The sequence below is a fragment of the Accipiter gentilis genome, chromosome 23 (genome assembly GCF_929443795.1).
Source record: "Accipiter gentilis chromosome 23, bAccGen1.1, whole genome shotgun sequence".
Taxonomy (NCBI): Eukaryota; Metazoa; Chordata; class Aves; order Accipitriformes; family Accipitridae; genus Astur; species Astur gentilis.
The window spans coordinates 7875919-7889165 of record NC_064902.1 but is presented as its reverse complement, the minus strand read 5'-3'; the positions used below and the strand labels follow the sequence as shown (position 1 = coordinate 7889165).

Below are 13247 nucleotides of genomic sequence, written 5' to 3'. Positions count from 1 at the left end.
AGTCAAACTAATGACTGCACATGCATTTTGAAATTGCTGCTACTACATCATTTCTGGCAAGATCTTTCGAGTGAGATGTTGCTATTAGAAGGCCTCAAAACCTTTTGAAATCACTGCAGGTGGAATGATAATATGGAAATACTTCAGTGTGTTTTAAGGAAGCTAACACTCTTCACACTGGAAGTGACCACATCAAGACTCTAGTTTTGCCAGCATAACCTTGTGCCAGCATATTTGAAAGCACAGGACTGTGGGACACAGGTTGCAGTGAGAGTTGGGTGCTTGTCCCAGATACAATCTTTGGCTATTTGTCTACCTTTAGGATTTATAATGATGAGCTCACTTTTACAAAGGAGAGAAAGAAGGGAAACCAGAAACAAACTGGATGTGAGATTGCCATGCGATGCCCACTGGGAAGATGTGAACTCTTAATAGAATAGTCTGTTCTTGGAACTTGATACAGGGTGAGGAGAAGCTTCTTACTTGCCTTCTGAGATATGTGATCTTACTTGAAAGAGGTCTGTCAGGAGGTGTGTGTTTGTGTGATGGAGTTTTCTGGTGGTGGTTGTTGTGGCTTTTCTGGTTGTGTGTTTGGGGTTGTTTTTGTTTTGTTGTTGTTAGCCTGTCACTAGTTCATCTTGCTTTTCCCAGCAAACTTGACCATAGGCAGCCTCTGGAAATGCTTGTTCCTGCCTCTGCCCATTTCAGCTTGGGCAAAAGTTTAGGCTTAGGACAGTCTAAAGCAATGTGTTCAACAGCTGACGTAAAACTTCACTGTCTGGGTTCTCGGCTGTTTATTCTAAGCAGAACAGTTTGTCTGTTGTGCTTGTTCTCAAACACATGTAACAATTTCCCAGCTCTGTTTAATTGCAACTCAGAGTGCCTGCCTCATCCTTCCCGTGTGCATTCTCCTGTGTGCTTTCTGAAAGGTTGAAAAGGTATTAAAATGGATGTGTGGTGTGAAATGCATTCTTTTACTCAAGCAGTGCTTTAGCAGTCAGCACCATTTAAAGTCTCTTAGAACTGACTTGTTTTAAGAGCAAGGCTTCTTCAAAATGCAAGTGCCTGTACTGTATGAAGATGATACTGCATGCATTAACTCTGGTATCTCTTCTGTAAAACCACTAAGAGAAAAGCAGTTTAAGCCAGTCTTGTATTCTTCAGTTAAAAACCTGACAACTAACACAAACCTGCATAGATCCATTAGGCTGTAGCTTAAAAATGGCAAATGATGCTATTGTAAGGGGTGCTTGCCTGCTGCTTGCTTTCTTCTGTGCTGCTGCAGGTGTCTGTTTGGTTTGAAGCCTCTGTCATTGCTTGGCCACATGCTCCACATGTAAGGGGATATGAAGCAGTGGTTCTATTTTGTTTGTGATGCCTTTGGATGTCTCCCTTGTGTTGACTTTGTCCTGCTGGCTGGTATCCAAAGAGAATAGCTGCCTCCTGCAAAACTCTAGACAGTATACAGAATATGGTAAATACAAGCTAATGTATGGATACAGTATGCTCTGCTGATGCTGCTTTGTCTGCTGTTCAGTGACATGTTCTTTTTACCGGTGCTCCTCAGGTAGCCTTGGCTTTTTCTGCCTCCTGTGGTGAAAACTTTGTGGTCTTCTTGACTGCCGAGTCTCAGATGAAATGAGTAATTGGATTCTGCTCTGAATATTGAATCTTATGTGTTCAGTTATTCTGCTTGTACAGATTTCATGACTTAAAATGCTTCTAACCCTGGCCAAATTTATTGATGCAGATTAGATTGCTTTGGTTGATAGCTGGTCAAGCATGTTTTGAAGTTATGTTGTGGTGGAGTAAGCAAGAGCTTTAAGCCTTGGGTCTTCTGCAGTGAGCAGTTTGTATGGAATATTCTAGAAATATATAGGAGAGCATGTGATGACTATTAAAAAAATCCAAACAAGCAACAAACAAAACCAACCAACCAAACTACTCCCCCCCACCTTTTTCTTCATGATAGAACTGATCCTTTCACTTCTTGCCTGTAGCCCTACCTGTTGGCTATTTTTATCATCAGTCATGCGTTTTATGCTGTCCCTTAGTGGCAGTTAAGTATTTTCAAAGAGAGGCTGTTGGGAAAGCATGTGGAGAGAAGATAACTATTTTCCATGGTGAATCTGGTGCACACAGTGGTCCATGAAATTTGCTGTCTTGTGGTATTCAGTGTCTTGAAGATTCTGGGTAATGTTTGAAGTTCTGGCCCTTGGAGTTCCATGATTATGTGAAGATCTTGGCTTAGTGCATTTTCCTTTCACGGCTCTACTATTCAGGGTGTGAGGACGAGCTTGGAAAATGTGGATTCTGAGGGCTTGGCAGTCGAAGCCTGAAAGGTAGATTCATTGCTCCTCAAATTTGTTTTTAAAAACTTACATTTTTATGGGACATGGCTTATGATTTGTGAATGCTTAGAATTGTCAGTAGTGGGGGTATTTTATGTCTAACAATCTTTTTCAATAAGCATTTTGATGCTGCTCTGTGTATATCTCTGTGTTCAAACCTGCTTTTCTGCTTTAAACCTTTCTCTCAGGTTGCTAACTGAACACTGTATTTAACAAAACTCAACAGTTTCACCGCTTCTAATAAACGAACAGGAGTTTTAGAAATTTCTAATTCTAAAGGGAAGAAAGAATGATTGAGAGGGAACAAGGAAAAGCCTGAAGCTGCAAAGCTTGGGTTGTTCCTGTCTATGTCTTAATGCCATGGATATTAAAAAGTAGGTGTCTTAAACTGGTGGCAAAAATGTGGGAAATAGCAAGTAAGTGCCAGCAAGTTTAGCATGTTAATTGTGGCCCACTTACCTAAGAGCTTTTTAAAATTTGTCTTGAGATTGCTCATGCCAAATGAGAAATACCTTGTAAAGCTGTGATGAATGGAGCTTTGTAACACTTTTGTTTTCTTGCACACTTTTGTAAACCTATCTTTTAAATCTGTTTGCAGGGGCCAGCTACCTGTGTAGCGTTTTCAAGAGTTGGAGACTTTTTTGCTTCTGGAGGTTCTGATGAACAGGTATTTGACTTGTTTAATTTCATAGTTTTGTGCCTTGTTGTTACTGTTTTCTTGGCATCTTACTGCTTTAAAAGAGAAAACAAATATTAAAAATAGTGAGAGATATTAAACAAGTGCTTCCTCAGTAAGAGCAGTCTTTCAGCTGGATTATCTGGGAAATGGGTATGTACAACTGAGGAAATATTACCATATATATGGCCCTTGTTATATGCCTTTCTGAGGCATCTGCTGCTGGGGAATAAGGTAGCTGGGTGTGCAGATGACGATGTTGAGATACCTTGGCTATCATGGCCTATTCTGGTGGATTGTCTCCTGAGCTACCACTGGCTGGTTCCGAGACACAAGCGTAAGAACAAGGCAAGCAGGCAGGGTTGCTTCCCCTAAATACTCTTCCAGGCTCCACTGGTCTACAGTGCTCTGTATTTCTTAGTCCTTAGGGCTCTTCTCCCACAGATCTGTCCTCTCAGTCTTATTTGAGGTGCTGTGGCTAAGCCATTTCTAGTGACTGAGACCAGATGGTTTTGAGTTGGATTGGACGAGAATATAGACTGCAGGCCTCTTTATTAATGGGAGCCTGGTGCAAGGCTGTGCTAATGCTGCAGTTGCACAGCTTTTTGGGGCAGAGTTGGACTTGTCTTTGCTAACCTTGATATATACACTAGGCTTGGGAGCCTGGGTGCCTTGTACTGCTGGTGAAGGGTTTTTGTGGATGAAGCAGTTGGGGCAGGAGGGATGATCTCTTGCATTTGGTTCTGAGTTATAATCTAGATTCACATTTCTTCAAAAGCTGCTGGGGTTTGTGTTGTCAGTGGGGGAAATAAAAAAATGTACCTGGTGTGTCTGGACCATGCTGAAATGACGTGCTGGGTCTCTATGTAATGTATGTTTTTGATTGTATACTACCGAGCGGGAAACCAATCCTAGGGTTGTAGCTCATGACAGCTTCATGAGCTGCTGCATTTTAACTCTATCTTATAGATTTGCTGACATAGGTGGCATAGCTTGTCACCCTGTCTCTTTAAGACTACTTTTTATTTAAGGCTTTAAACAGACTGTTTTGAAGAGATGCATCCAGTTTTGTCTTATAAAATTATATTGGGGTTGCTAGATTAAGGTTTGCTCTTGAAATATTTATCTAACACAAGGAATAAATATGCCTTTTTGTTGTTGTTTCTCTCTTCCTTAAAAGCCCTGATGTAGCTGGAATTTGCAGTTATATAGCAATTAATTGTTACTTATTTTCAATAGAAAACTTCAGTAATTTTCTTTGTCTTCAATTTCTAGGCATAGCCAAGAAGCTGACTTTTTATTTCTTTCATTTTTAGCTTAAGACTAGGTAAAAATGTACTAGCCTACATTTCTCTGTTGTGTAAAGTAGATTCCTTCAAAAGGCTTTTGTTTTATCAGCTCCCTCTGTCTTTCCTATGGTTGGGATTTTTTTAACCAAAGTAATGCTCATTGCAGAGTATCACCTGATATTGTTAAACTGAAACACTGAATGGTAATGCCTCCCCAGAAATGTGCTTTGTAAAGGTACATTTATGGCATGGGGTCATAACTTCTTTGGCAGCCTTTTCCATTGTAGCTCAAGGTGGTGTGTTTCTGAATGCATGTGTTGGGAAGGGTGGCTGTTGGCTTTCCTATTCTCAGCTCCCATGAAGGAACTGCCTCTCTCCTCTTAGATTTGTATCTGAAAATGCAGGCAGTGCCTCCTTTCACGCATGGAGAAAGAACTTTTAACATAGAATATATGTATGTATTAAAAACAGCATTAGCCTTGTATGTACATAACTGGCAATTTAAGAAGCTTTTCCAGTGGAATGGACCTTGCTGAATACTAGCTTTCTGAATCCAAAAGAAATAGAGAAATAATAATCAAGAACATCTTTGCAGTTCAAAAAAATTTTTGTGTGTGGTAATTTAGACATGTAGCCTGTCTAAAAAACCATACATGATTACTCAACTGCAGACAGGCCTGTTGTATGAGCCTGCTGGAGTCAGGAGGTGTCATTTGCACCCTGTGCTGCAAGTATATGCTGGTTTAAACATAGTTAGTATGAGTTGCCCCACTGAAGATATAGATGGACTTCAACCTAAAGTAGTGGTCTGAGTAAGTATCCATTTTTCTGTCATCAGCCTTCACTCAAATGTGTTGAATTGCTCTTAATCCCCAGGTTACAGACTAGGTGGCAATGCCCATCTTTGTTGTAATAGCACTTTTGCTAGCTGTGAAGAGACAACTTATACAATAAAAGAACATCACTTTTTTTGTTACACAATGGAATGGCTTCCTTAGTTAACTATGCAACTACAAAAGAAAGATGCTTTTCTTTCACGTGAAAGAACAGGAATGAAAACTTGTAAGTGAAGAATAAAGATTGATGTTGCTGATAACCAAGATGAGCTGCCTGGGTTCATAGGTGTCTCAGACTTCTGAAATTGTTGATTGCTCTGAAACTTTTTTAGGCTTTTAGAGCCACTGCCAGGGATTTTACTCCATGGGTTTGCTCTTGATATGTTGAAGTGGTTTATTTGTTAAAGGCCTCTCCTCTTCTGAAATAACTGCTGCATTACGAAGGAAAGATGCCTGTAAGTGAGATTAAAGTTTGGTATTCAGCTCACAAACTAGGTCAAGATATCTAATACTAGTTTCAGAGTACTAACTCTCCTTTTCCTGTGAATGAATTTCATGATGAAACAGGGACTAGTTGTTTGGGGTGTGGCTGATAAGTGCTACAATGCTAAGCATGGTATTTTAATATATTTGTGGTTTTAAGGGTGTATTCTGCATGTTGCTTTGAAGTTCTCTAGCTAGCCCTAGTTTCATGATGTTCCTGACCCAAAGAATGTTGGAAAAAGTCACTTGCTCATTGAGAACTCAGTTATGCTATACCTGTATTCAGTAGCATATTTACAAATAACATCCTTTTACTTAATCAATGGCAAAGCTTTCTTAGGTAAACTGTGTGCTTCTGCTGAATCTTCTCTGATGTGTTCACAAAATTAGCCTTTAAGCAAACAGATGGAAAATTTTAATAGAGATAACTTCCTTCTGCAGGTGATGGTCTGGAAAACTAACTTTGATGCAGCAGATTACGGTGATGTACTGAAAACACAGAAGTCTGGCACTAGTATGGATGGGACCCATCACACTCTGGTAGGTCAACATACAGAAATCGTGTAGACTTCCTTTTCAGTATGCTTGAAAGCATGTGACTCGGGCAGTTGAACTATGGAGCCATCTTTCCTTGGTATTTATTTGAGCTGCAAGATGCCTGTTTTTAATCAGTCTTGTATTGTCTGTTTTGTTTAACTGTACTTGCCTTATAGGAAAACGTATGTAATGATTTTAAGGGAAATAAATTTAGTGCGTGCATGCATGCATTTTTTATTAGCAGCCTGTGTTTAAGAATGTGTGGTAAGCTTGGATGATAGCCTGCAAAAAAGTACAGATGTGAACCACAGTGGAAGTCAGTTTTGCTAGGTGATATTAATCCTTTAGTCTGGTGTCAGTCATGAAAATAGATATTGTTCCTGATATCTTTTCACTGACAGTCAGCAAAGACAAGAAATCTCTGTGCATAGACTTCACATGAGAAATGGGTGACTTACTGTACTGGAGCGTCTTTTCTGAATACTTGGAGACATTAGTTCATATCTGTTCCCTGAACCATGTGTTAAGAGACATCTGAGTTCTGACTGTAATGGATAAATCCACTAGCTGAATAATTCAATATGATGCACTGATCTAAGTGTAGCACTGATGTTGAATGTCATGACTATTACAAGAGTAACCATTTAAAGTTACTGCCCATAAGAGTTATGACTTTTGCATGTGATGATACTTCTGTATTTTGTCTTGTCAATCTTTGGATATTTTTGATACTTCTGAAATATGTTATTATTGTGGCTGGTTTTTGTATATCTTGCTCAACATGAGCTGTAAGCTAGAAAGCAATTTGTGAATCAGGGGGTTTATGCCTATGTGGCATTGACTCAGTTGAAGGGTGAGCCAACATCTGTTGCTCTGTGGCAGTGCCTTTAATCTTATCAATTTAGATCTTTACTGGGCTGCTAAACTTCTGATCTCTCTTAAACATAGTAGCATTTTTATTTTATGATTTCAGTCTACTGCTGGAGGTGTTTTGTGATGGACAAGACTTAGTCTGCAGCTTTAAACCTGATTTCTTACTATGCTTTCTTTACAGAGGACTCCACAAATAAAACCAGGGGATGTTAGCATTAGGTGAGTGGGAGAGGATGGTAGGAAGCAATCACAGAAGGAAGGAGGAGGTGAAAGTGTTTGATCCTTGGCTGGGTTTGGCTAAAGCTGATTTCTTCCTTTTCCTCCTCTTCTGTGTTCTAACTCTAAAGTTATGCAGGCTATGAAACCAGCAGTCCAATGACCTCTTTGTTTATTAGCCTATTGAACTGGACTAATTTTGAACTCTGCTTTAATTTAAGATACTGTGTAGTATAATTCTCGGCTGAAATACAGCAGAGACAAAGAAAGCCTTTATGGGAAGAAATACCATTTTCAGTTTGTAACATTCCAAGGAATGGCTTAAATATTTAGTGTAGACAAAGTGTCTGCTAATGGGAGATTATGGTAAGTTTACCCAGACCTGTACTGCTCTTATTACTAGAGCATATTATCCAGTAGTAATTTAAGGAAAGGAAGGAAATGCCTGAGCTCTTCTAAAACTTAGTTCTTCATTATAGAACCTCTCAAGATGTACATTAAAGGCAGCTGCTGAACAAAATCCTTGAATAATGACGAACCACCCTGAACATCTGTCCCTCCAACAAAACTATTCCCCTGTGGAAGAGGTCTTACCTGGCAAAACCTCTAATAGATGCTGCTGGGACCAACTGTGTGTGTGCTACTGACAGCCAAATCCATGTCATGTGGTGTTGGTTGACACAGGGTTGCTCTACTCTTGGTCTGAGCCTATGGGAAACAGGGCACTACAAATTCTTTGAGGTGTAATATATAGGTTTGGACCAGGGGCTATGTTTTTACAGAGGGCAAAGTCAATCCATGTTGAGTCATGCAGAAGAGACATACTTGGTTTCAGGACCTAAATTACTTCAAAGGAGTGAGTATTTTGAACTGCCATCCAAATGCAACATTTGTCTTGGGCATGCAGTGTGGGAGCTGCTGATCTCAGCAGTACTACTTGAATATAAAAAGTGTTGGAAAGTTACTGTGTTATGTGCAACTTACAGAAGACCAAACTGAGTGATAGGGGGATTCTTCCTTCCTATTTACTCCTTGGGCAAATGTGGTGTTATCTTTTGGTCTGAGTAGCACAAATGATGCTTCCACTAGATTGGCCAAATTGACTATGAGCATGAATAGACTTGTAAATTAAACCTTTGACTGCCTTCCACAGTAAAATCATCCCTGGTTAAAAAGCAGGGGTGAAGGTAGTTGTGATGGAGAGCTTGGGTGCTAGCTGGCAAAACTAAGAAAAATGTCTTGGTTGACTAAGTCTGTTGATGCAGTTCAACAATGTGGTCTCTTATGCAGTTAAGAACATTGTTTTGCCTTGAAAGTATGATGCAGCTTTGTCCTGCTGTAAAGGAGTGGAGTTTCAATTTTTGTCTCATGGCACGTGGTCTGGTGCTGCCAAAGCCAATATAGTCTAAAGTTTTTTGAGGAGTATCAGCTGTATTGTGGCTGTCTTTCAAGAACAGCCATGTAGCATGCTAGAGCTTACACATGGTCTCTGCTAAGAGCTCACTACACTTGATGAGAATGGAAATGCAAAATATGACTATTACTCAATATCCTTATGTATTAGGTTATTAAGAGTGCAACGCTTTAATATTAAGGCCGTTATAATTGCTAAAGTCAGAAGGGGAAGAATAAACAATGTAGTCTGAGAGCTTGTTTTGAATACCATAGGTTAAGTTTAAATTTAGAATTGTTATGAAATGTTCTTTGCTGTTAAAAAGAAGCTGGTATCTCTGAAAATGGCTTGGTTTGTTATTTTAAGTATAACATGAGCATGGAAACCTTGGCTGCATAATAACTTGTCCATTCATGGCAGTCTACTCTTCTTTCAAGTGAATTTCACAACTTTTATCTTTTAGAAATATATTGTGCTGGGCTCTTTGAGTACTATCACTGCTACAACTTACTGCAAGACTTAAATTTCACTATATATTCAGTTCCTTCTTATTTTGAGCAAAATGTTTGCTTTTTAATAATGAAGTACTTTATTTGGGTGGATTTTGTGTAGCTGAGATCAGTTATTTTTCCCATCAAAATCAGACTTGAAACTGCCATTTGTCACTCTTGATTTCATGCCAAAGTCACCTTTACCTTCAATGAAGAGTGAAGCTGCTTCATCTTTCTCTACTGCTGTGTTAGTGTGCCAGGATTCTGCTTCTTGAATAATACTGACATTTTTGCAGATGTTTTTGGGATGTAACTACATTTAGGACAGGCATATAGGTTGTTGTTTGGTTTTGGTACCCCTAAAACACATGAACGCTATTCTTGACACATCTTGAATCTGTTTTCAACCCTTTACTTCAGGAGAGCTTATGCTCTCGTGTAGCCGTATAACTTTTTTCTGAAGCGTTGTAGAAGCACAAATACTAATCGTAACAGTGGCTGTGTAAAAACACTCAGTTTAGTTTCTGGTTTCTTATGGGGACAGTCAGACTAACATGCAAGTGCTAAGAAAGAATAACTGAACACAGACATCAAAACCAGTTTGTCATCAAGATGAATGGGAAGAAAAAAGAATCCTAAATAACCTGTGGGATAAGAGGCATGAAACATTGTCAAGATTGGTGAACTTGAAAACAAACTTGCTCTAAAACAATTTTCACTTCCGTAGGCAGAGAGAGACTGGAACCCTTAGAAGATGCTGGTTTCTCAGGCAGTTGGTTAAAGTTCATTATGAATCAGTGTATTGGGCTCATTTGCAACAATAGGCAAGAACTTCAAAGTTGCTCTGCCCACCTGCTTGTGTTTTCTGTAAATATATAAGGCTTGGGAGTTGCAGCTTGCTTTGAAAGTAAAACTGCTCTGTGCAAGGACTAATGCAAATGAGAGAAGCTCATGATGAGCAGGAATTGCAGTCATGACTATGGTGTAAAAGCAAAGACACAAAAGTGTGATAAAGAAAACGCTAAAGCTGTCAGAAGTGAATTATAAATATCTGTTAGCAAGATGTGAGACTTTAAATGTTAGATCAGAATTACAGTAGCTCTGAAATAAATGCTTACTCTTAAATTATAAGCTAACGATTGTAGCTATTAAATGTTGCATAACTACCTTGAAAACTGAAGTTAAGGGCAAGCACTTGTGATGCATGCCGTATGAAGCTGATGGGAAGAAATGAAGTCTTACAGTCCTGTGTCTTGATCCTATAAGCATTTATGTTTGTTTTGATCTAGAATCTTAAGGGGTAAGAGTAAATTCATGCTTTAAGCTGCAATATTGAGTGATGATGACCTAAAGGAAAGTCAGAATAAGAGGCATGAGTTTTGCATGTGATTTCATAAATATGGGCTCTTATGCTTGTCCTGGGGTCAGTAACTGTAAGCATAAGGGTCTGTTTGTATGAAGAGTTGTATAGGATCAGATCAAAAGACATGCTCATGGATCTGATATGTTGTGCAGACATTCACATACAATTTGCTCTTTCCGGAGAAGGCCAATAATGTGTTTTATTTTGGGGTTTGGTGGTGGGTTTTTTTCCAAATACAAGGAGAGCTTTGCACATGCGGTTACAGCTGATGTGAGTATATGAGAACACGTGTTTCATTACGTGACAGATTTGTTGCTGTTATTGACTAATTCCAAGAAGACTGTGTATGGTCAAGTGGTATGAGCAAATGCTGAACAGTTGATGTCATGTGGACAGTTAAAAAGTGCTTGGGTGTTTAGATAAACTTGTACACTGAAAATTACGAATAAAAACATTGTAGTATAAGCTAAGTTGGTAAACAGTTTTTCATGCAATATTATGGAAAACAGGAAATATTAATTGATACAAAGGTTCTTTACTCAAGTTTAAACAGAAATTGTAACTACTTGTGCAGAATACTACTTTGCAAAGGAGGAGGCTGATGAGGAGAGTTTAGTCTAAGCCTCTGCATGTAGCTTTCTAAAGAAAAATACCTTAAACCTTGTTTGTGTTGCAGTTTCTCAGAGGCAAAGCTATCTTGAACAGGGGAGTGGGAGCTTCAGATGTCCAAAAGTCAGTGAAATGCACAGTCTGCAAGGGTTGTGTGTAGTTTATTTCAAACTAAGGGTATCCTGGCAAGAGAGGTAATAGGTACAGCAGAACATAAGCTTACAGGTAGGTGGTGGGGAAGTGTTTCTCCTGCCACTTCAGTTGTGAATTCTGGAACCATATAACTTAAATACGTGCAGCTTGGTTTTCAGCTCCTGGTTAGGACTCTGAGAGACGTGCTCATGTGAGTGGATGTGCAGACAGACTCAAAAGCAGGTAATCCTTTGGTAGGGCAATTTGGGAGACATAGGCAGAGGTGCAGAGTTGTCTTCTGTCACTCTTGCCAAGAAGACTTTCTGCTCTTTTGAAATTCAAGAGCACAAATATTTTGAATATCTTTAGCTCCTTTGAAGTTAAATGGTGCTCAATTGTGGAGCTACCAAATTTGAAAGCTAATGGCATAGCAGGCTTCACAGAGTGAAGCTTGGGAAGAGCAGTGCTTCAGCAGAAAGGACTTCCAAGTCACCTGTGACTCTTCAAATGCATCTTTTGGTCAAGACAAGCATTTAGATCACTTTCTACACTGCTGGGTTTAAAATTTTCTCCAGGCATTGGACTATGCTTATTTCTTCAATGGCAATTTTTCCAAAATAGTTCTGTTGAATAGGATTGGAGACCAATTCCAAAAAACATGATCTGATCATAAAGTTGTCTGAGGCCTCTAACTGAATGTCCAAAGCTGACTCCACCTCTTTCCTTTGCTGGTTCTGTTTTGTGTTTGGTGACCTTGGGTGCCTCCTGTGCTCAGCCTGTGGTCTCGGTGCTGACTGCAGCAGTTCATTGTGTCAGCCACTCATTCCTTGTGTAAATAAATTCCTCCTGAGTTACTCATAGGCCAGATGTGCCTTTTCTTTTTTGACCTTTTGGCTTCCAAATTGGTAACTATCTCTAATTCTGGCATCCGTTAATACTTATGAATACTTTTGTACATTTCTTCTTTTTTTTTTACTTGCTCTGAAGTCCCCTCCTGGGAAGCAGTTTCAATGCACAGAGCTGCAACTCTTTGCAATTGGATGTGAATGTGTTGTCTTTGCACCTCCTCCACCCCCTTCTATTTATTTTTTTTTGAAGCGTTGTAAGGGAGGAATCCTGTATTCAGCAGTGGGGAATCCAACCTTCAGCCTTCAAGATAGATGTGGTCTGCAAAATGATTATTTTTCCCGATCTGCTTGTCACCTTGTTTTTCTGAGGATGTGTTCCCACTCCAGGAAGCTTTAGTCTGGTACGCAATTCTCTTCCTCTTGGGATAGGTAGGTAGATTATTTGCTTAAAAGAACAAGTGTGATGAGTGCTCAAGATGTTTCTACTGCTCTTTACCCTGCTTGGCTGTCCAAGCAGAAGCGTCATAGGGATGGGTAGGAGTCTTACTACGACTGATCACAGGATGCTCGGGAGCTCTCCCCCATATCCTTCACAAGCAGTGCAGTTGCAGATGGTTATCCATAGCTCCCTAACCTTCACTCTTCTTTCATTGAAGGAAGCCTGCTCATGTAAGCCTATTGCAACATGTGACCTTGTAACTTTTTTTTTCGAGGAGACAGAGGTTCAACAGGAGCAGAGGAAGAGGCTTCTCCTTTCCTCTCCCGCCTTTGTGGTGTGGACAAAGCTGGGTGTCTACTTTGACCTGTGCCTGAAAAGGCTGTGCTTGTAAACCTTCTGAGAGCCAGAAGGATGTAATTTTTTTTCATCGCTCCTGTACTCCTTTTAGCAAGAACAGCTAGGTAGTTCTTTCTGTGCAGGACGTGTGCTCCTGTGGTGTCTTCCACTCATCTTTCTGGAAACCAGAGATTGAGTGGGATGAACTCTAACCCCCAAGAGGTAACAGACACTTAGTTGACTAAGGGAGCTATCATGGTGAGCAAGCCTGGCTGGTTGAGAATGTTTGCTTGATCTCTTCCTGCCTCATGCAGCATCCAGAACATCAGCCAGGAAGGCATCAGTGTTGCATCATCTGTTTTGTGGGTAGTCCCC

At 39.9% G+C, this 13247-nt stretch overlaps 1 protein-coding gene across 2 annotated transcripts in view; it reads left to right on the top strand.

Annotated features, from left to right (window-relative positions):
• POC1A (POC1 centriolar protein A) overlaps positions 1-13247 on the top strand; it is a 59383-nt gene that overhangs the window by 23576 nt on the left and 22560 nt on the right. For both annotated transcript variants that reach the window (XM_049826122.1, XM_049826123.1), the window contains 2 exons: positions 2950-3018; positions 6077-6175. In XM_049826122.1, the coding sequence (XP_049682079.1) occupies positions 2950-3018; positions 6077-6175 (168 nt within the window). The remainder of the gene's footprint in view (positions 1-2949; positions 3019-6076; positions 6176-13247) is intronic.